General features: G+C 40.5%; 1 protein-coding gene across 4 annotated transcripts in view; it reads left to right on the top strand.

Moving 5' to 3' along the window:
• LOC103481485 (adenosine kinase-like) overlaps positions 1 to 24,184 on the top strand; it is a 178,324-nt gene that overhangs the window by 16,678 nt on the left and 137,462 nt on the right. For all 4 annotated transcript variants that reach the window (XM_008436958.2, XM_008436959.2, XM_008436960.2 and 1 more), the window contains one exon: positions 8,429 to 8,507. In XM_008436958.2, coding sequence (XP_008435180.1) covers positions 8,429 to 8,507 — 79 coding nt within the window. The remainder of the gene's footprint in view (positions 1 to 8,428; positions 8,508 to 24,184) is intronic.

The following is a 24,184-nucleotide window of genomic DNA, read 5'->3' as shown; positions in this document are numbered from 1 at the left end:
GTTTCTTCCAAAACTCCAGAGTAGATTTTGCTTCACAAACCTTGCTGTTTCACGTTCTACTAGTTTTTAGTACCATCTAGGGACAGGTGCTGTGCATTAGCTTTTGCTATACACACTATGATGCAAACATGGGACTATTGTTCTGTTCAGTTTGTCTATGTCGATGTGTGTCTGCACCTATCAAATAAACTTAGTTTAAATTAATGCGACATTTATCCCTATGTTGGTGTTTGTTTACTCTAACGCAGTTTTTCCTTCCTCTCAACTTAATATTCCTCGATTCTGCATTTGTCAACTTTACCAAAACTGCAGGGCACACCTTGTGAAACTTGTGACTTTTCCGTAACCTTTTCAGTGAGCTTTACTTCACTAATCTGCTAAACCWGTGGCTGAACATTTTTTCCTTCCATTTAACTTTCCATAAATGTGCTAGACTTCATGCGCACACTTTTATAGCTCATACATTTTGTGACTTGCCCTTATTGTGGAGGCTGTAAGTGACTGACTGATGGAYTACTACTGCCATAGCACACCGTTTCTGTGTTCAAAGTTTTGCTTTATTTRCTTTCTTTGTAATATTCTTATTATCTGAGAATCWAAAATTTTGGGCTTTTATTACTGTTGAGCCATAATTATCCAAAAGTGCAGYGACTCTTTGTAACGTGCGAGTTTCACTTTCTGCATTCAAGTACAGAAATACACTTACTTTTCCAATTTTCCTAATTGAATGAGATGCATTGCAGGCCACGGTACCTTAATCATGTCAACATCTTAGAGCKTTTGTGCAAATCAACATTCACTTCACTTTATTAGAAGATGTCAGACGACGAGGAACAAGGCCTCAGTCGACGTTTGAATCGTGACTCATTTGTGTTCAGCGCTTTTATGCGCCTCAGTCTTCGCCGTCTGCTCCCATCATGCCCTAATGTTCCAGTGATAAGAATGCCCTATTCATTCTGCGTTCCTCACCGGTTGCTACAGAGAGAAGAAGAAGAGGAAAAAAAACAGAGAGAGAGAGAGAGAGAGAGACTCTACAGGCATTGAATAAAAAGCACATCTATTTCTAAGAGGCAGCGCGAGCACACGGTAGAAGATAATTATTGATTTGAAATAAGAAAAGATAAGGCTCAACCTTGAGCAGCTCAGCGATAGCACACAGAACAGAATAATTAATGGGCCTGTCTTGTGTCGGGACAAGCTTTCACACTGAGACGAGCGTATTGATTTTAAACAGATAAACTGCGTAACCCTTTGTGAAGGGTTTGACAAACAATTTAATTGGGGGGGAAAAACAACAATATTCCTCACCCTTTCCATCTCCCTTTCATCACGGCCCTGAGCTGTTTTTTTTTTTTCTCCCCTCCGCCTGACCTATGGAAACAATTACTGCACATCAGGCCTTGTTCTGCCTCCAGACTACCAAGCGAGGCTGGTGTAGGATGTATGCACTGATTGGGGAATCTAATCAATGGTGGAACTTGTCTCTGCTCCAGATGCCTGTGTTGAAACTGGGATTACCAAAGCCTTTTAGCTGCCTCTGTCAGATAGAGAGAAGATGGATCTGCCTGTTTTAAAGGTAGCTGCCTGCTGTAGTTGAAGCAGAGATAATTTAGTGCTCCTGTACGACCCACCTCCTTCCTAATACCCCAAGGAGAGCACCAAAAGCCCCCCATTTCCCCCCTAACCTTTCCTCTTGTCCTCCGCTGATTAGCGATAGTNTCAGCGATAGCACACAGAACAGAATAATTAATGGGCCTGTCTTGTGTCGGGACAAGCTTTCACACTGAGACGAGCGTATTGATTTTAAACAGATAAACTGCGTAACCCTTTGTGAAGGGTTTGACAAACAATTTAATTGGGGGGGAAAAACAACAATATTCCTCACCCTTTCCATCTCCCTTTCATCACGGCCCTGAGCTGTTTTTTTTTTTTCTCCCCTCCGCCTGACCTATGGAAACAATTACTGCACATCAGGCCTTGTTCTGCCTCCAGACTACCAAGCGAGGCTGGTGTAGGATGTATGCACTGATTGGGGAATCTAATCAATGGTGGAACTTGTCTCTGCTCCAGATGCCTGTGTTGAAACTGGGATTACCAAAGCCTTTTAGCTGCCTCTGTCAGATAGAGAGAAGATGGATCTGCCTGTTTTAAAGGTAGCTGCCTGCTGTAGTTGAAGCAGAGATAATTTAGTGCTCCTGTACGACCCACCTCCTTCCTAATACCCCAAGGAGAGCACCAAAAGCCCCCCATTTCCCCCCTAACCTTTCCTCTTGTCCTCCGCTGATTAGCGATAGTYGCCGTTTGATCATGTTTTCCTGCCTGTCCTTGTGATTTGTAAGCTGTTTAAACGCGAACGAGGCAATTAAATGGGGAACGAACKGCGGCGCGTAGGAGAGTGKRTGCYGCGGTGATCATTAACAGCGAATTACCCTGGTGCGCACTCAAACACTCGGGAGGACTTTCAGGCAGACCACTCCGGAGAATCCAGATCCAATCTTACCATTGATTAACCGAGACTTGTTCTTCCTGCAAAATCACTCGACTGGGATTTTAGGGCACTCATCTGGTCTTATCGAGATAGGCTAACATCAAAGGCGAATGAAGAGGGAGTCGGTAAATGGGCTCACTTTGCCCTCCACGTAASAGACTTTGAGGAGCAAATCTTGAATTATTGCCTCATGTAAATAATATACTTGGCTTGTTTTTCTTGYTCTTCGTTTTTAAGAGGGGGTTAAAAGGAACTCATGAGTGACTCAAAGCAGAGAACACTCAAAGTACTTCGGAAGCTCTCATATTTCCCTTGATGGGAAACAACGTTGGGGGCTCCGTCCCCAGGAATGTAAACAGCACAATGATCCCGACTTGTTTGATCTGCCCCGCAGTTACAGATGTGTTAAGCTGAGGAAGAATTGTGGTGCTGCACTGCAAAATCCTCTGAATAAAAATATTTTATGCAGACTTATTACTCTAATTGGGATATGACTCTGATTTAGCCTGCAGCACCCTCCACATTTATTGGCCTATCTGGTAAAGATGTCAGAGACGCATTAAAATAAATGAAATTGTTCTTTGAGTTGCATAATCTGACCAAAACATTGGCTACGGTTTTCATAGTGCGATTTGTTTGAGCCCACTTTGCTATCCTCTTCATCCTTGTACACGATGGCAAAATAAACTTAGGTTCTCATGGGGTCTTTTTAGTTCCAGTTACTTTAAGGTGTTTCTTTTTTGCTYTAACTGTAAATATGTACAAATASAGTAGCTTTTAACTTGTAGCAAGTTCTACGCATGGTATGTTTAACCAAGTCTGGAGATAGTGCTGAAGGATATATCTTCTGTACAATGTTTTTTGTTATGGATTAGGCATCAGTACGTACCCATTCTGGGGAAATTTTGTCTTATTTAATCCACTCTATCTCTGAGCAAGTTTAGACTAYTAGCCATTTTCTCGTAGCCATATATTCTCACTGGGGTTCTGGWTATTCTGACCCTTTAAGTATACAAAGACCTTCCACAGGATGKGTCTTTTTAACCATGAATCAGTTCACACATGCCTTGGGGATGTTTTAGGAGGATAACCAGAAGCACCAAAACTTTCAATCACAGTTCTATTGCTGAGTGTTGCTATGATGTTAATGATTATTATTAACTTAAATTTTTCTGATTCTGTTRWTTTATTTCCTTCATCACAATCTCTACACCATTCATTGTGAACTTTATCATGTTGGCCACCTACATGGCCAACATGATAAAGTTGGCCATGTAGGTGTAAAAACATTACAAAACATAATGTTTTGTAATGTTGGCGGCTGTAATATCGGCATGCGAAATTTGCTTCAATTTATTTAGATTTATTTTGCAGTTGAACTAAATTGAATTGAATACACACACAAAAAAAKGTCTATATTACAATTTTTTACTATAGAAACTGTGGGGTCAAGGATTTTGTTGGGAAGAAAAACCCTCAGAATATTACGATATACTGTATTTTAATTCAGTTTAATTTAATTCATTTCACATTGGAAGATATGAGAAACAAAATGTACATTCTGCATGCGGCTCAGGCTCATTTGTAACTGGCAGTAGGCTGGACTGCMCTTGTTATATAACACARACCGACCATACATTAGTGGAATGCGTGGCATGGTTGAAATTGCTCCTCCATTGAACGACACCGGCAGCTTTTAAAAGCTGAGGTTAGTAGCTAAGGACATTTTGTTCAAAACAATTTCTTTCTCTCTGCTCCCTCCCATCGCTTAGTCGGCTCAGGCTGCAGTAGATGGAAAGGGATTTTCTACCCCTAAATGGCCATGGGGGCCGTTTACGGTGTCACTACTGTGGGATCACATGATGTTTGAGGGTGTAAAGGTCTCGAGGCAGCTGCTCCTTTTCGGATGGGATTTTTCGAGGCTTCCAAGAGCAGGGCCCCATGCTGTCTGCACAGAAAGGTGGAGCAAATAGTTCTAGTGGGAAAAAAAAAAAAAACTCAAATCCTCTGAAGCTGTGTGTCTATTTGAAATGGGTCTGGAGTCCCTCGGCTCCCTTCATGTTATAAACACCCACAGTGCTCAAATTCTTCTTTTGTCAAGGAGTCAAAACAGGTGTCTCAGGAACAATCCCCCCCACCCCCCGGTTAGCATATTTTCCACTTGTAAGGAAAGTTTTTTTTATTTTTTTTATTTTATATTATTCAGAGCACTCTGCCCTGGGTAGACTCGTTGCCTTGAGACATGATCTGTAGACTTTCTTTGAACCAGTAAAGGTTACTTTCACACCAGCTCAAAATTCGGCCATGCTTAGTTAAACCAGGTTGGACCAGGAGTATTGAACTTCTCTGACTCCTGCGTGTTGGTAAGCCACGATACACTTTGCATACAGATTACACTTGTCTTTGAACTATATTTACAACAGATGCATGTTTCACTGAATGAAATGTAGGCGCTCCACTTCACATCCTACAKCCCTGAAAATATCTTTTAAATCTTAAAATGCCTGGGAACACAACCTAACTGTTCCGGGAATACGCACAAACATCTCTACAGGAAGTTTTTTWTTTWTTTTTTTTAGTCTAATTATTTAAAGTGAAATTACACACCCACCAGTGGAGATGTGGTTGTTCACTTTAATGTCATTTCATTATTTTGCCCCTGGTGTAGACACACTTCGATTCAAAGTTGAGTCGGGGGCGGGGGGGAAAGCCAGACACCTCCTAACATGGCATAGCATCTTGACTGTAGYTCGGTCAATTACGTTAGTGGGGTGGACACGTTTCTGTAGCTCGCCCTCTGGGAGCCTGTTTGTGTGAACGATGTGGAAAATATACACATTCCAGCTTCATAGATAATAAGCATCTATCTTTGCAGCCGAGCTTTGCATCACATTACGCGGAAGCACGGTCGCTATTGATGTCTGAAATGGCATTACGAAGCGATGAAACGAAATGTACGGAAACTCTCTTAGTGTTTCTCTGCAGGCCAGAGTGTGTTCCTGTGCCTCGCGTTGGAAANTTTTTTTTAGTCTAATTATTTAAAGTGAAATTACACACCCACCAGTGGAGATGTGGTTGTTCACTTTAATGTCATTTCATTATTTTGCCCCTGGTGTAGACACACTTCGATTCAAAGTTGAGTCGGGGGCGGGGGGGAAAGCCAGACACCTCCTAACATGGCATAGCATCTTGACTGTAGYTCGGTCAATTACGTTAGTGGGGTGGACACGTTTCTGTAGCTCGCCCTCTGGGAGCCTGTTTGTGTGAACGATGTGGAAAATATACACATTCCAGCTTCATAGATAATAAGCATCTATCTTTGCAGCCGAGCTTTGCATCACATTACGCGGAAGCACGGTCGCTATTGATGTCTGAAATGGCATTACGAAGCGATGAAACGAAATGTACGGAAACTCTCTTAGTGTTTCTCTGCAGGCCAGAGTGTGTTCCTGTGCCTCGCGTTGGAAAACTCCATGATTGTTTTCTGCCCGTTCCTCGGGGTAATGGAGCCTGTTTTCTTTTGTTGTTGTTGTTGTTGTTTTGTTTAGTCTGTTACTGTCACTTTTAAACTTTTTTTTTTGACATGGTTTAGACATAAAATATTTAGTCAGAGGTGGACTCTCCCTAAATACTTTCCCTAGTTATGTGCGCAAGGAAACTATAAAAGCTATTTATTTAATAGACCTGAAAGCAAAAGCCTATGAAACAGCAGCACACTGTGCCTTATTAAAGATTAATAGCTGCTTTTACATGTTGTATTGTTTTGAAGAAAGCAGATCGTGTTTCTTACATTGAACTTTTACTGCTCAGCCTGATTTAATACAGAATGGCTAACTATAACCATGTGTGAGCGATTTTTCTTTTGCTTTATTCAGACTGACATTTTGACCCCAGATGCCCTTTTTTTACTTTTTTATCTGTCAAATGCTATCTATCTATCTTGTCTTTAATGTTAATTTTGATATTATTTCTTGTAATTCTTTGAGTTACCATGTGCACAGCTAGTGTAAACAAATGAACTTGACAAAGTTTCCACAGACTACAGTTGCTCTTTATAGGTTTTTAAGCCTTTTCCAGTAACTTGCAGGTGACTAATTAGTAGCTCTTATCAAGTCACACCTATGCGTCTTGTAATGTGATAATTATYGAGAAAGCTGTTTTATAACCACAGCACAGGTGTTTTTAAAGTTATAGGTGGCCTAGAGGCATGTGGTTTCTGCAATACATAGCATTTTGTGTAAAGTCAAATGGTTCAAGTTGAGTTTTTTGGCCTTCATGCCGCTCTTCCACAAAGACCAGCTTTGTGGAGTGCATTAGTTATAGTTGAGCTGTTGATTTTTGCAGCTCTTCCACAGTTACCATTAGCTTCCTGGATGATTTTCTGCTCATTACTGTCTTTGTCCAGTCGATTAGTTTAGCTAGCGTTCTTGTAGTTTTGCATTTGAGGCTAACTCCATTTTCAAGCGACCTTTGAGGTTTTCAAAGCTTGCTTTATTGTTTACCCCACTTTAGAAATTATGCTCTAGAGCAGTGTTTCCCAACCCTGGTCCTCAAGGCACACTGCCCTGCATGTTTTAGAAATTTCCGTTTAATGCACCTCATTCAGCTGATTGCAGTTCAGCAAACACCTCCTAATTGAAATCACCTGTGCTGAAGCAAGGAAACACCTAAAACATGCAGGGCATTGTGCCTTGAGGACCAGGGTTGGGAAACACTGCTCTARAGTTTAGTAAGGAGTATCAGAGTAAAAGGTGTTATAAAAAACCCCATTAAAAATAAGTCCTTCCACTGCACAATTGTTCTCAACCTCAGTTTGTCTATCACAGATCTCAATAAATATATTTAAATTGGTGTTTGTGTCATGAAAGAAATGTAAAAATGTTCAGTGGGGTTGAAATCTTTTGCCTCATAGAACTGAAAGAAATAGAATAGAAGTGTCCTTTTCAGGAAAGTGACATTCACACAAAGATAAAGATAAATAAAAAAACAGGATTGAGAATAAAATGCTGTACAGCAAGGATAAAARTACAAAATTTGTGCAGTTAAGTTATTTTTATTAAAATCTAACATGCTTCGTTCCAAATAAAGGTGCAACTGAGTAACAAAATGTGCATGTGTATTTGTGTATTAAAACATAATACACAAATATTGTAAAACATAATACACAAATATCTCTTGCTGAGATTGTGCAAAAAACACAATCTCAGCAAGTACTTTTGGTCTAGTTCCAGTGCAAATATCTTAGTACACTTGAAATAAGGCAAAACTAAMTTTTCAGCATGAAGTATTAACTTGTTTTAAGTCAATAATTYCTTAATATTGCTGAAAAAAGTACTAGCTATAAGTGACATAATCTGCCAGTGGAACAAGGCATTTTAAGAATGAGAAGAATGTCTTGTAACCTGTCACTTCACTTGTAACTAGCACTTTTTCATCAATATTAAGAAATTATTGACTTAAAACAAGCTCCTATATTGTGCCAAAAAGTTTCTTGTAGGTTAGTTTTGTTTTATTTTAAGTGTACTAAGTCACAAACACTTAAGATTTTGTCTTTTTGTAGTGTTTTTACCAGGAGTGTAAATAAAACTGTCCAAGCAACARATATGAGTAAATACCAACAGGAAGCTGTTGGGAGCAGTGATAGTTATACGGTGTTACAGCTGCTTGGAGGAATGGTCTGCCGTAATGCTTCTTTGTGCTCTTAGGATGCAGCAGTCCTTCATTGAAGGAGCTCTCCAGCTTAGTTCATTCTGGGGGAGACATTGTCCAGCAGTGATGGTATTTCAGTTAGACTCCTGTCTCCCACCTGTACTGGGTCAAGGGAGCATCCTATGACAGATGCAGCCGCATATTTTCATTATCCTGCATATTAATGAAATCGGGATCTTGGACAAATAAGCCTAAACTTCCCATTGACTGACAGGTCTGTTCTTATTTCAGGTTTGAAGAAATTGTCAAGAGAAACAAAGTTGAATACCACGCTGGTGGCTCTACCCAGAACTCAGTGAAAATCGCTCAGGTTAGTCATCTTTGGCTCTCTGCAGTGTGCCTGAATGTGTTTTGAATATACTGTGGTATGGCTGTAACCTTAGATTTGTCAGCCYGGCAGCCTTGGGAATACACAGCATAGCTGCGCGGCACATTGACACATTACAACTCTGGCTGTTGCGAATTCATCAGACCTGCCACGGAAAAGGGAAAGGCGGGGAGGATTAATAATATTTACAGTGTTATCTAGTTGGCCTAATTTCCTGAGACATATCAAGCATCAATTAGAGAGAATTACAAGTAGATGCAATTAACGTGTCACAACAAATTATATCCAACAAACGCTGATCTTCTCCCTGGCTGTTAGACAGATTTGTGCATCTAAAAGAAATTGGTGATTGTTCAAATCTAAAATGACAATCTGAACTTTAAAAGATTATTCACTAATTCCTCTTTCTCTCTAAAGTGACTGCAGCAAGTCTTTGAATTTGACATGCAGTGATTAGCTGCTGATAAGGCTCGGGTCTGCTCACAGTAAACAAAGAAAAGGCATCCAGCTGAAAAATAATTCCCTTCCAAGGAGGGAGAAATGAGTTCAGAAGCTAATTGAGAGGCTGATGCCTGTGAAAAGCAGCAAGTCTTTCTTGTCTGTGCGCGTGTGTACGTGTGCGTGTGTTTTTTTATTTAATTTWATTTTTTTCCGAGCGTGTTTGTTCGGCGTGCAGAGTTTGCATATATATACCCATGTGTGTGTTTGTGTGTATTTATCAAAAGATAGAGATAGAGCTGGGGAAAAGAAAGTAGGCAGGCCCTCAGGCTGCCACCATCTCTTCGCTTTAGAGACAGTAAACATCTTTTAAAAAGAGACGCCTAGCTGTGCACCTCCATACAAACAGTCTTTAATTATCAAGATCATAAGCCTTCGCTTAAAACTCGGTCTCTTACAGACGTTAAATGTCAACGAGATTTTACTCTCTGGGCAACGACTCCCCCCCCCCCATTTTAAATCCTCTGCCTGCTTGATGCAAGGCKGAGCTCTTTTTTTTATTTTTTATTTTTTACTTGAAATATAATAGCTAAATTTTCCTGCAGGAAGCCATTTTCTTCTCCTATTTGTCTAGCAACTGAAAAGACATATATATTATATTCGGTGTGATCTTTTCCTGTTAAGACATCGATGTTGACAATGATTGTTTCATCTTTTATTTAAGCGCACACTGCAGGAATTGCCCCCGAGCTGCAGATCAAGTCCCATGTGAAATTAGATGGCAAAAGAGATTTTTATTGCCGGCCCTTGCAGACGAAGAAGGACCCGTCATGGCCCCTTCTCTTCTCCGTKYCCCGAGAGAAGTGCTCAGTGAACTAAATTGGTCTCATAACGGCATAGCAGGCCCTAGTCAAATGTTATTCTACTCTGTTTATTTGGATATTTACCCCCTTCTGTGTGAAGATGTAGAGCTGATTCTGAAAAGCTCGAGATAACAAGAGTGTTTTCGTCCCGCACCCCGAAGTCTCAGAAGCTGTTTCTGTCAATATATACCTTCAAGCGCTGACTTTTTCCACATTTCACTTTGAGTTTATAGTGTTCTTTTATGAAAAAAAAAAAAATGTATAATGCATAACCAGCTCCCGGATTATCACATTGTAGCACCTGCAATATGTGAAACTTCAAACCCTCGCTGTATTGTGGAAGCTGAACCTTCAAACACAAATGATATGCACCGCAGCACTGAATCCACATCAAAGGGGCCCGGCGACTAAATGAGATGCTCGATCCAGGGGCAGGTTTGCTCACCATCGACCTGCTGGAGGAGGGAGAGAAGTGTTCAGAGGCTTTGCACAGGAATCGTTGTACACGCTGGGAAAAACCCAAGGTGTGGGAGGATCAATGCCTTCGCCTGTAGAACTCATACTTCCCTTCAAAAACCCAGCCAGCTCATCCGAGGCTGTGATAGGTTAAATACTGCYGTTTCATCCAAGTTAAGATTTCAAGGGAAACCTTTACCTCAGCTTGCGGAAAATGCAGAATCGATGCTGATTGGATTTGGGTAAATGAAAATTGACCAAGAGGAAGCTTAGAAGGGATACAGGTCCTTACAGAAGCGTTCATAGCCTTTGAGCTTCACATGTTGTCACGTTGTAACCTAAACTTCAGTGTGTTTTACTGGGTAGAACACTGAGGCTTTTTGAAAGAAAGAATTAGTTTCTGTTCTTCTTTGAAAAACCTCAAAAGAGCTATTTTCAATTCTTTTTGCAGMCCCTCAATTTGAAAATTGACTGAATTAATCAAATGTATTAAAATGTTTGGATATGTCCAGGAAATAGAAAATTGAGAGGGGGAAATCTTTGATCTTCCAAACCTTTTTCAAGGAACAAAAATGTAATATTGCTTGACAAATACAGTTGTTTTGATGTGGATTCATGCATATATTATATGCCTAACATTATATTCTCCATTTACACCCGTATTTTGTTATTTTACCCATCAATATTTTGTTTTTTGACTTGAGGACTGAGTGCACTCACTTTAACAAAATAAAAAGTCAATTTTCCGATTTTTTTAATTTTTTGGTTTAAGTTTCAGATCGAACTGAAACTGTGGTTCCAAAACAAGTACTTGTTAGAATTGTCATGTCGGTCGTTAGTTTGCTAACCCACATGCAAGAACACAATCTGAACTCCGGTAAGTGTACAATAATAAGTTTATTGAGCCCAGGGGGAAGGGGACAGGAGTGGGTTCAGGAACCAGGTCGTCGACTGCTAATGTATCCAAGTAAAAAACAAAAATGCATAAAATTAAATTAAAGTTTAGAAGTTACAGATTTTGCAATTAGTGGAAGTGAGTTAATTCAGGTGCCAAAAACAAAKMTGTAGGCCAAATTAAAAAAATAATAGGTCAGTGTTCAGATTATGACTATGATTAGCAGAACCTACAGATMAGATATATAGATATTTTGTACTCAAAACAAYTAGAAATATCTAAAATTAAGCATGATGCTACCTCCACCATGTTTCATCATGGGGGTAGTGGGTTCAGTGCAGCCAGACATAAATTTTTTATTTTTTTTCATGTTTAGGTTTCTGAACAAAAAAACTTTCATTTTCAATGGTTTCAACAACTTCAGTTTTGTCCTCTATTAAGGCTAGAATTTTACTTTTTTTCCATTCGTGCCCTTATGCATGTTCAAGTCAGCAGGACTCTCTCAAAGCAGATTCATTATTACATGTCCACATTCCTTGCTGCACACAAGTGCTCCTGAACAAGCCTTAGTTCTTGTTTGGATCAAGTCAGTGAACCCACATGCACGTAGAGCTATCTGGCTCTGATTCTTTGTAAGAAAGTGTTCCAGTATGATAGAAAGTGGGGAGGGGATCGGAGGTTGTTGCCTTTGCCCTGGCTCTAACAAACACCATGCCCTGTGGGGCCATCCTACATAAAGGCTTACTTACTGAACGTTGCAGGGCTGTAAGGTAACAAAAACCAGCCTGGTGTTGCCTGCTCAAATGCAGCCACACACATCAAAAGGTYTGGGCTCAGATAGAGCGCAGTGGAAAACAACAATCATATTCTTTTTTCCTCCAGTTATTTACAAAGCTGGAGGGAGGAGGAGGAGAAAATGTGGCTTTTCTGAGCATGTGATCCAAATTTTGGTACTTCTGAGCACTCGTGGTGTTTATCACAGGTGACAGAATTGGTGGGGGGGGGTGAAGAGTCAGTTGACTGGAGGGGCTGTATCAAGCAGCAYAGTCGATTCATTTAGACAGAACATCAAAGTCCTCCAACAGCTCCTAAGGGCCTGGAGATTGAAGTCTGAGCATAGACAGGCTCACGGGGAGTTATTGCTGCTGTGAGTGAAGTGGATCCTGCTCTGACTGCCTCATGTAAACCATGCGCTCTCATTAGGGTCCCCACAAATCAACACCATTGACATATTGTTTCTTTTGACTCTAAGCATGCTTCATGCGCATTTACCAAACAGACAAATAGCTTTGTGCAAGCGCCCCAGCTATAAATGTGTCACAGAAACGTATGATTAATTATGCGCTCTCTCCTCTATTTAGGTTTGTACATTTTTTGCAGTCTACATAATCAGTCCACTGTGATGTCTTAATTATTGTTTAGAGAGCAAAGGCTTTTGAAAAATCTGCTGTCTCTGTCACGGTTATGATGCCTGTTTAACATTTCCTGAGACTTGGTCAGTCGTGGAACGGCTGAGTGGGGCCCAGCTCTGGTCGTTGGCTCTGAGCTCCTAATTGRAAACGCATGTGCACCACACTGTTGAAAGTCGTATTCAAATAACAGGAAAAAGTCCCACAGCACCACTTGACTTTGAGAAAGTTCCTCACCAGCTCATATTTTCTTGCAGGAGAATACTCCAACTGGTTTTGATGTCTCATTGAAGGCGGTGACTTATTTCTCTGGGTGAAAATGTTCCATGACCTAATGTTTGGCTTTTACCGCTCGTTTTGTTAAATAAATAAAGAATGGCAAGTTGCCTCAGTTTGAATGAGCTGAATGAAGAAATGCCTACGTCTGGTACCACTTAAAGAAAAAGAGGACAGTTAAGGAGAAAGAGTGGAGCTTTTGTGTTCGCTCTGTGTGACTCGCCGTTCAAGAGGGATGTGCTTATATACGCTAAAAGGAGGCATTTATAATTTTTCTGCCACTTTCTGTTTTTACTTTCTTTTCTCACACTTAATGATCTGCRTTAGAACAAATCTTCTTTGTCTAGAAGTGACCTGGGGGACGTTTGAGTAATTTGATGCTGGCTCATTCTCAAGTTTCTGTTTTTTTTTTATTTTTTATCAAATTAAGAGAGTTTAGCCATGCAGAAATCGCAGCGCAGCCGCGTGGAAATGAGCACGCTAATAACTGATTAAGACCTGGATCCTAGTGGGCGTAAAGTTTCATGCCACAGAAATAAACCCTGTGAAGTATTTGTCTGCTGTTAAAGTCAAGTAGACGGGTCTAGTTAAGGCCAGCTATTAGGTTTAGGGGGCAATCGCTTTTTCACACAAGTAGGTAGGTTTGGATTTTTATTTCTCCCTTAGACTTTGACTAATATCTAAATTGGTTTGATGTTCTGAAACACTTAAAAGGGACGGTATTATGAAAAATAATTTTTTTATTATATATTATTCCTTCATCAAACACATACCTGGAATGTTGCTTTAATTCTCTCAGGCTTTTTTTTTTTTTGAGAAATCCTTGAGTCTCCCATGGCAACCATTCAGGGGTGYCTGAATGCTTCCTCTCACAAAGCCCCTCCCATTTTCACATAGCCCCGCCCATTTTCACAAAACTCCTCCTCCCATATGAGCTTCCTCCTCACAGATCACGTCCGGATGGTGGAGAGTATGAAAGACTGTCTMTTTAATTAAAGCGACCGAGGCCAATTTCAAGGTGTCAATTTAAGTTATTTTCTCTACATACAGCATTTTTTAGAACTATCAATCCTTTGATAGTTATAAAAGTTAACATAGTTATTTAATGGTGCATAAATTTGACACATATGCAAAACAAAGGGCAGTCATGAAGGAACCAAACACTTTTTCACACCAGGGTAATTGGGAATTGGGCGGAAAAGGATGAGTTGTTCATAAATTTTCCCACATAAAAACTGAAGTGGGGTGTGTATTTGAGTTCAGCTCTCTTTGCCCCAATTCTTTTACATAAAGTCCAGTGCCACCATTTCCCCTTGATATTTGTAGTTGCACCGTTTTGTTTGCCATCTTGGTTTTGTCTCCGTGATCTCAATGGGCAAAGCTGGGTAAATATTGGAAAATATTTGAAAGGATGAATAAAAAAAGGACAACCCTTTTGTTTGTTTTAAGACGGGCTAATTGCAGAAGCACCGTCAGCATCCAGTCTGAGCTGTTTTATAGCAACGGTGTCTTGTTGTTTCCCTCCCATTAAAAAGCAGTGAAAAGGTCACAGTCTGTTGAGCTCGTCGTGAGAGACGCATGAATCCAAATGGATTTTTTTGTCCCTTTCATCTCCACTCACTCTAAACATTCCAGGTGCACAAGTATGCACTCGAGGAGGGGGGGAGGCTAGTTGCCATTGTTTTTCCTCGGCATAAGCAGCAGAAGCGAAGAACGCCTCATTCGCTTTGATGAGCGGTGTGTTCATGCGTGGGCTTCAATGTCACCCGCCATGAGGCAGCTGTGAAGTCGCAGCTCATGTCTGCGGTGCCATTTACTCAATGATGAAGTGAGGAGATCTCAGTTGGTTCCACATTCACCTCCCCTTTTACACACTCACACGCTTTTACACACCCTGCCGGAGCATGTGTTCCCCCCCCACCTCAACTGTATTGTGACTGTATGTCACAGCTAATACTAGCGCTCATTTAATCTCAAGCTCTGTGATCCCAACGATAAAGGTTGACTGAGCGATTACGCAAGGTTTTCGTTATTAACATCCGACAGGCATGACCTACAGCAACCTCCACCCCTTGTTTCTTTGCACAAAATAATTACCTTGATTTAATTTTCCTGTCAGATGCAGGATATTTTTGTTGCCCCAGCAAGAATCCACACAGTTTGCCGTATAGGTGACATGTCAACATCCCTGTTGAAGTTAATTTGCCATCAAATTTGCGACTTAATTCAAGCTGCCAAAGGGGAAGACATGGGGAGTAGATTGTAACTCATAAGTATGCATTGGAAAAGGGTGTTGATTAACATTGAGGGCTCGGGAGACAGACACACTAACTTGTATCATCTTGCCTCAAAGGCTGGCACTGGAATTGAATGTGATATCTCGTGTAACACGTCCTTGCTTTGAGTCCTTGGTTCCCGGCTCGGGAAGGAAGGCTGTATCGAAGAGTTTCCTGCTTCGTACATGGCTTTTGTACTGCTGCTCAGGCTCCAGCCCAAGCTTTGAGAGCAATCTGACAGGACTTGTTAAAAGGGAAGTCTACAGATCTGGCAGCATTCACTAGTCAAATTGCTGAAAGATGTTTAAAGCAGRACAGCTAGTTAGTATGCTGCACGGCCTCTTAAATATTCTGTATTTAAAGAAAATATCTAGTGGTGTATATGTTTCCCCTCTAAATGTAGAAATATAKCTGAGTGATGAAGTATGGACTACAACARTAGGATTTTTAATAAGTATATCGAAKAAATACAGCATCAATTCTRCTTTGTGAGGACTTGGGTTGATGACATCACAAGAGGCAGAACACCTGWGCTGATCAGCTGGCTTTAGCAAACATTATGTCTGATGAGCAAATTTTAATGTGTTTGAGGCAATTTATACCATTTGTCAATCAACAACCCCATTTATTATATTCACGTGCTACAAACCTGTCCCACTTCCTTGTTGCATCTGTATACAATYTACTTGAACAACTGCAAAATGTGATACAGCGGCGCAACATTGAGCCCTTGAGTGTTGACTGCTCTCCTGCAGCTACATGGACAATGGGGGCGACTGGTAACACAGCCTTGTTTTAATCTTTTCCAATTTAAGAATCAATTGACCATCTTGGGATGAAAAKYTTACTCCGTGAGGTCATTGCTGCACCTGCTGAATACAAGCACATTTAAAGGATGAATTTAAGCAAAAACATTGTAATGAATAGGAAAAATGGGGAAAATGCAAATACATTTAAAGTAATGACTAATTTTACTTTGATTAAACAGGAAAATTAGAAAAGTCCACAGAAAAACTGAGCATGAAATGTTCTTTAGGTGGCATAATGTATCCAAATGAGTTTGATTTTACAGACAAGACTTGCTATTCCYTTTAAAGGCAAGAACTTCAGAAATGTGTAAATTATGTGCAGAAATTACTGTTGATTGGTCTGAGACTGTAAACAATGTTTCATTAAACAAACCACCACTGGGATTATCTTCTCACACAGGTCAAGTAACGGCTGAATGAGCGAATGATTGTGCATTTTACACGACCGCCCTCCATTTTCATAAAAGTATTGAATAATGCCCCTCTCTCATATTTCCYCGCAGAATGCCTGTGGCAGTAGTATTTATTTGGCACATTCTCAGCATGCTCCCACTCTTGCGGTTGAAGTGTTGCATAGCAACTGAGGAAAAACAGCTTTAAATATTTTGCTTAAAAAGGTTTTAAGAAAATAAAGAACAGCCTGCAATTACTGTTCATTTCTCCCGAGTTCATAAGTTTAAGGAGCTGTAGAGTTGTGCCAAGCAATAAATGAAATACCAAATTAGGCTTTGTGTTGGCCTGGAAAAACATGAAAAACTCTCTGTGAGTCGAGTATTTTTTTTTCTTCCCTCTTCTGCCAATTCGTTTGCATCTATTTCTGTTGTGTTTATTGAATAAATGCTGGCAGATGTCTGCACCTTCGCTAATTCACAACTGTTTTGAAACAGAGCTCGCAGGAGTTTTCAAAGTTCAGCCCGGCTCAGTTGTCGAGCCAGCCGAGTATATCCTTGACAGGATGGAAAAATGTGTAGGTGAGTGCAAATTTGAAGTGATGTGCCTCAGGAAAACGGATCGGGGATGGAGCGACAGGGATGGGGCGCATGTGGAGAGGGAGCAGGCTGGATGACGCACAGCAGGTGACAGACAGACACTAATAGTAATGGCTCTTATCAGTGCTTCGCTCGCTCCCTCTTTTCACATGGGCTCTGACATCCTCCTCCTACTCCACCCCCTCCATCTAGCGGGGGGTGCTGGGAGCTYGCTGGGTTGTGCAGCCCGTTCAGACGGAAACAGCCTGCCAAACACCGGTCCCCTCACATATAAATTGCATCATTAACATCGCCTAGATTATTCCAAGCTCTCCCACCGGGTTTATGGCAGCTCCGGCTCAACTTAACTATTTGACTCACTGAAGACATTCAGGTTTCCTGAGTGAGCGGCACTTAGATCTACTGTGAAATACACCAGTTTCATTCTTTCTTTAGGGTTTAAACAAATCCAGAGGAAATCGAGCCTTATTATGTAGTGTAATGTGCTTTTTCTGTCTGTCGTGCTCACCAAAGAATGCAGATCTGTGTCAACGTCAGCAGGGGCAGAAGTTATAATTCGCACCAGCTAGTTACAGATTTGTCGAGCCACACACTCTTTCAGACATATATTTTAATCGTCTGAAAGTAACCTCTACACCTGTCCATAACGTAAAACCCATCCATCCAAGGTGTGTACCTGTTTACCCTTGAAGAATATAGACACAAAAAGCAAGTTTAATTGCTCTAATACCAATAAAGATTTCTCCATTGATTACTAAGAAGGGTGTACATAATTTTGGTTGTTTTTAACTATTGATACATTGTTTTTAATGTCTTTACAGCGTCTGTTCTCATATCCYAAAAGAAACGTCTTAGTTTAATAAAAGTAGGTTTAAGACCTGTTGCAGTGGCTTAAAATGACAGCCAGAGCTGATCCTGAACACTGCTTCCCTGTAGTTTAGAGCAGTGTTTTTCAACCTTTTTTGAGCCAAGGTACATTGTTTTAATTGAAAAAATCACGAGGCACACCACCAACCAAAAATGTAAACAAAGATACTCTGTAGCCGCCTATGTTACATATATAGTCATTCTTATCAAAGTGTCTTGAATAGGAATCAAACACAAATTTATTTTTATYATATTTTACATTTCTTATTTCTTATTTCAAATTGCACTTAACATGTCCACTTCAAAAATACACCTGAACAGTGCCACAACACTGTCGTGTGATTCATGACTGTAGTAACAGTCATGCATCGGTAATTCTCTTGTTTTAATGTAAAATGCTCTGTACCTACTGCCATCTAGTGATAATAAAATTACATGATTACGCCGCTAGTCACTACTACAGAAGAGACACTCAAAGATGGCATTATTTGCAGATAATTAATTCATTTACAAAAAAATCTTTTAAGACCAATTACCATATTTTCCGGACTATGAGCGCACCATACTATAAACCGTACCTTCAAATTTTTTGAACCCCCCCCTCCGGAAACTTACATATATCAGCCGCACCAGGCTGCAGGCCGCTGGTATCTCTGCCGCTCTCGGTTTCCCATAAGGACCCAGCAGAGGGCAGCAGAGGGCTGCGTCCTAGTAACTGCTGGATATATTAAGGACGCAGTTCTCCGACTCCAAATCTGGTTTTGTTCACGCCGAGTTTACGTGCAGCGGCTGTATTTCCCTCCTGTACTGCCAGATCGATACTCCTCAACTTCGAAGCTGCATCATATGAGTTTGAAAACATTTCTCTGTCGTGCCTGCTGCTAGCATGGCTGCTAGCATGTGCTTGTTCTAAGTGAAAATTAGCGCGTTCTTCTTTGATTTCCAATTTTGACTTCCAATGATTCACTTCCTGCTAAAGAGCCCCCTGGTGGTTGAAGAAAAATCCACAGRAAAGCCGCATGTACAAAATGTAGGAAAAAAGTAGCAGCTTATAGTCCGGAAAATACGGTAGGTGAAATTGGATAATTTCCACGCACACCTGACGATCACTCACGGTACACTAGTGTGTACCGTGACACTGGTTTAGAGTATGGACTTCAAAATACTTTTTTTATTTTTAAAGGTTTTGTTGGATCTAGTGGCCTTTATTTGAAAGTAGTTTGACAGGAAAGAGGATTATGAAGGAGGGGRAAGACATGCAGCAAATGTTGCCAGGCCGGGAATCAAACCTGCGACCACCGGCATGAGGACTAACCAGTCCCTAGCTTGTTGTCTTGTATGTTAAAGCTAGCTTAATTTGTTTGAAGGACTTGTGTAAAAAAGTAATTATAAGTCATATTGTTTATTTAAACAGGGAAATTCAAAGAATTCAGAAACTCTGCTGTAGTAGTRAAAAATCAACCCCTCTACATCTATGCTCTATGCCTCTACATTTAAGCCCAGTTGACATCGCAGTAGAACAGGATGGATCTTCTTCCTCAGATCAGTCGGCAATTAACTCTGTAACTCTGTAATTACTATCTGAGGTCAGGGTTAAGCTCGGAGTGAAAGGTTGGAGCAGCAAACATTTTTATATGATCCTCTTACTCTATTATCCTTCCTCACTCCTACAAGGTTTTACCTCATGGGGAGAATACATTACATAAAGCCCCTTAGCAATTACTCCTCCTCAATGAATATCTGCATGGTGTATATTCCTGTGATTAATCTGGAATCCCCTCTGCCCCTGTCCAAAAGCAAGCCTCACTCTGCTTACCATGCAAGTTTCATTTTCACCTGAACAAATGGCTCCTTTAGAGAAAAAGTGCCAACCTTTCGCTTTTGCTCGCTGCTTGTTAGAAAAAGAAAGAGAAAGAGTAGAGGGAAGGCACAGCCTCCTGCAACAACAACAAAAAACCTGCTCCCCCAAAAAACAGATACCCCAAGAAGGAGAAAAAAGTAGGGTTGGGGTTAGGGAGGTTGATGGTAGGGAGTATTTTTTTGGGGGGAGGTAGAAGCTTAATAGGGTTGAATAAAGGAACATTTATTTTTGTGCTTTGGCCTGTAACAGCCTCAGGAAATAGCTCAGTCTCTTGATCGCGAGCAAATCCTATTAACTTACAGTGCTCTCACTCAGGGTAATGGGCTCCACCTCGAGACTTGGTAAAACACTTTTCCTCTCGGACACACTGATACTGGTGTCTGGAGGGCCCKGCGTTGGGTAGTCTAACACTTGGGCAGAGACTAATCAAGTCAAACAATCTGCCGCAACGGAGCAACACGGACCGAGGATGTTGATATCCAGCAAGCTCATTCAACAGGCCCCTTCACACGTTCCTAACCCAATACCAAAAAGGATCAGAGCTCAGGATCAGCTCAAGATCAGGTTATTCGAGCCCCTGAGAATTGTAAAGCGATCCCCGAGCAGCTTTTGCTTTCTCAGGAGCGATCAGAGCTGTCGGTTCTGCTATACACTCCCAGGGCCGGGGCCAAAGGGAACTCCTGGGGTCTCCATTCATTCCTGTCCAGCGAGGGCAGGRCTGTGTGCGTCTGTGAAAGTGTTTGTACTGTGTGCGAGGAGAAAGTGAGAACAAGAAACTCAATTTACAGAAGGGGTAACCGCCATCCCCCGAAGCCAAATGGAAGAGAAACTCCAATATATTTCAGCGAAAGCGCGCCTTAACCCCCCACTTTATTTTCCGTCAAGAATTTGAGCGCTCAGAAATAACTACAGCTAGTTAAAGCTCTTGATTACTGTAATTATTATAGAGTGAAAACTTCTAGAGAAGTCAAAGCACAGCCACTCAAATTAAAAGAAAGCACCGTGCTCACAGCTATTTTATGAAATATTTTTACCCGTTGTATTTTTTCAGGTTTTGCCACATTAAAATTACAAACTTTGATGTATCTTATGTGACATCAATGCGTAAATAGTAAGCAGAAGAAAAATTACCTTTGTTTTTTTTAAGTTTGCAGCATGCATTTGTATTCAGCTCCCTTTGCTCTGCTACCCCTAAATGAAATTAATCAAATTGTACTAAAAACKTGCAGKACTTTTTGAACCACCTGTCACTGTATTTACAGCTGGAGCTCTCTRTTTGTTTAGATAGTAAGTAAAGCTTTATTTACGTAGAACTTTTGCATGCATCTAGATTACAAAGTGTTGTAATATAGAAAAGCACATCAAATAGTTGATCAAACGCAATTTTAAAAAGATTCGTTTTTAGTTTTTAAAAAGCTCGACACCAACCTCAAACTATTCCAGAGTCATGTGGATGTGAAAGTTCTCTCTGATGTATAGGTCAGTGCTTGTAGATTTCAAGCCCTGTAAGTGAAAGGCAAACAGAAAATAGTGGAGTGATGTGACAAAACTTGTTTGATTTGGTCAAAAGTCTGAAATAATGCTACTCAGTTTCACGATTATTTTGGAAGTGATTTTGTGACGTTAGGATCCAAAGGGTTTTTTCAGGATTGTCCATATTAAAGTTCGTCTTCCCAAGGAATTTGACCCACATGTGCGTTTCCGTTTAGCTTAGGTAGGTGGCCATGGCTAACCAAATGTGTTTACAGTTGTTTCCATTTTTGGAGGGAACACTGCTCCATAAAATGCTCAACACCTTGGACAATGTTTTATAACCTAACTCTGCTTTAAATGTTTCCGCAGCTCTATCCTGACCTGTCTTTAGTCTGCATGATGCAGTTGTTTGCTAATATTCTCTAACAAACCTCCGAGACCTTCACCGAACAGCTGCGTTTGTACCAAGATTAAATTACACACAGAACGAATCTACTAATAAGACGGCTTCTCAGTGCGTTTGGTTACCACGCTKTTCAGATTTTCATTCGTAAAACATTTTTAAAACCATGTATCGCTTTGCCTCCACTTTTCAATCTGCTTTTTTTTGTGTTGGTTTCTCACATGAAACCCYAATAAAACGCATTCAAGTCTTTGGTTGTAATGTGATAAAGAGAGGAAAGCTGCAAAGGTTATGGATACTTTYGCAAGGCACAATGAGATCCCCCTTTGATGCTGGCATCAGATTGTATATCTCAGCACACTTCAACATTTTAGTTTAGGTTGTCATCTTTGTAACCCTCCAAAGCCTCATTTGAACATTTCTTATCCATGTTAGATGCCAATTGACTCCACTGATAGATGGCCTCGGTCTGGCCCTCTCATAAATCTGTAGAATGGCATGTTCTCTCCTGTCACCATTACCCCTTGTGCCTGCTGTCATCCGCCTSTCTTATGTCGGCAGAGTTACAGTGTGCACCTGTCAGATACAATTTATGGCATACAATTTGTTGTGTAGCCAGGGAGTTGCAGTTTCTTGAGAACTTTTTCCTCCTTTCCTGTATTTGATTTATTCCGTACATGAATACATTTACAGCAGCATTGCTGGCCAAGCATGAAAATGTGAAAAAAGTTTCATTTGGGAAGCCTTCCTAGTTCTCTGGACGACAAAATTAGGGGCCTTTTGAGCGTCTTTCACTTACATTTTGTTTAATACAATAAAAGGAAATGATTTGCGAGGCAATTAGATGTTTGTTCTTTGCTATTGTTGCACGATTGCGCCTGCGTGCGTGCTCTCAGCGAGGATTATCGCCCCCAAAGAGGGAGAAGCGTTACAAAATGACAGCCTCTCATGTCGAACAAGTCAAGCTGATTCTGTGAATGCTGAAGAGGGTTCCCACCACATGTTCTCCTGTATGTTAAGGGAGCAGCGCTAACCTTGTTTTGATTTGCATCTCCTTAGCAATTAAGATAATATGTCGTAATTAGAATTTTAATGTACCACTGTGAGATTTTTTGATAATTACCCCGAATTCTCTGCGGTGATTTTCTCTTTGCTTGCTTGTCTTCACAGATGAATTCATGGCTGATTAGATTGCCGCTCTAATCAGATTTGAGCTACATTGTGAAATATCTTCCCACATGTCTCTCTAGCTGAGTTTCTCGGTCTAAACGGTGAGCMGTTAACGGTTACGCGAGTTCACACTTTAGGAGTTTGACTGGAGGCAGGTCAGCCATAAACAACAGATAGAAAACTGCATGCAATTACCTCTAAAAAGTGACTCGCTTTGCATAGAGTTCCTTTCACTGTGTCTGAATTGCTCCWTCTTTTACTCCTGTGCTGAAGTTTTGATGCCAAGCAGAATGACTATAAAGTTGGTGATACCATAAAGCGGTGTAAAAAAAAAAAGAATAAATACATATTATTGCGGATTAAGTCACTTTCTTGATCATTCTCACTGCCTAATTTTGCTGTGTCACCGAAACAGGTTTATATTTTCTGTTCCCGGTTTTTCTTCCACATGGGAAGATCATTGGTGCTGCACTGCCTCCAATAACCGTTTGATGCACTTGATGTCTGTTCAAAAGTTCATAAAATATAACTCACATACACCACTGGCACTTTTATGAGCCTGAAATTGATTTGAGAGGATAGAAGTCCACTTTGATCTTGGTTCTTCTCAGACTATCCGTTACTTTTAGCCTCTCAGCTAATTTTTTTTTATACACTATATATAATAAATAAACRCGTAAAGAAAGTTATGTACTACAGGCAAGATACCTCACTGCAAAAATCTTGAGTTATCATGTTAAGGAACAAATGCTAACTGAACGGACTTTTGGACGTAGGTGGTTTTGAACTATTTTAAATCGTAATCTATGGGAAAGCTCGGTTCCTGGTATTTGGGTGGATTTTGCTTGGACAACTGCCAGATTTYGGAGCCACAAATCAAACTGCGCATACCTCCACATGCAGCAGAATGTACAGATACCACTGGCCTCTTGAGTTAAGACATATGCCTTTTGTAGTAAAAGTGGTTGGAAAAACATGACAGAGTTTAAATCGTTTCTGCAGTTTTTATATTCCAAAACAAATCCCTAATGGTCAGAACTGCTCACATATTCCCATTTGCAATACTGGAAGCAATGGAGCTCCTTGCAGGAATGAACACCCTCTTTCCTCGCCTGAAGAATGTGACAAGATTGAGTTATAAGACTTTAAAATCAACAATAACAACCAAAAAACCCCCCCAAATGTTTCGCCGTAGGTTTCAAACCACGATGATATTTTGTGGAATTTGTGATCAAGGTAGAATAATTCAGTCCAGGTTTGACTTGACTTTGATTTTGTTTTCATGCTTGACTCTGTATAGTGTTATCTTGTTGATGAAAAGGATTTTTAATGTTTTCACAAAAATAGTTATCCTTTAATGGATATCAAATTGTTCTGGATAAATAATCTGTGGATAATAAAATCCAGCTTAGAATCCTTTTAAAAACAACTAATCAAATGCTGATTCAGACACTTCAATCGTCATTTTTAGCTA

Source organism: Poecilia reticulata, linkage group LG19 (genome assembly GCF_000633615.1).
Source record: "Poecilia reticulata strain Guanapo linkage group LG19, Guppy_female_1.0+MT, whole genome shotgun sequence".
NCBI lineage: Eukaryota > Metazoa > Chordata > Actinopteri > Cyprinodontiformes > Poeciliidae > Poecilia > Poecilia reticulata.
This window is presented reverse-complemented; position numbering and strand designations above follow the sequence as displayed.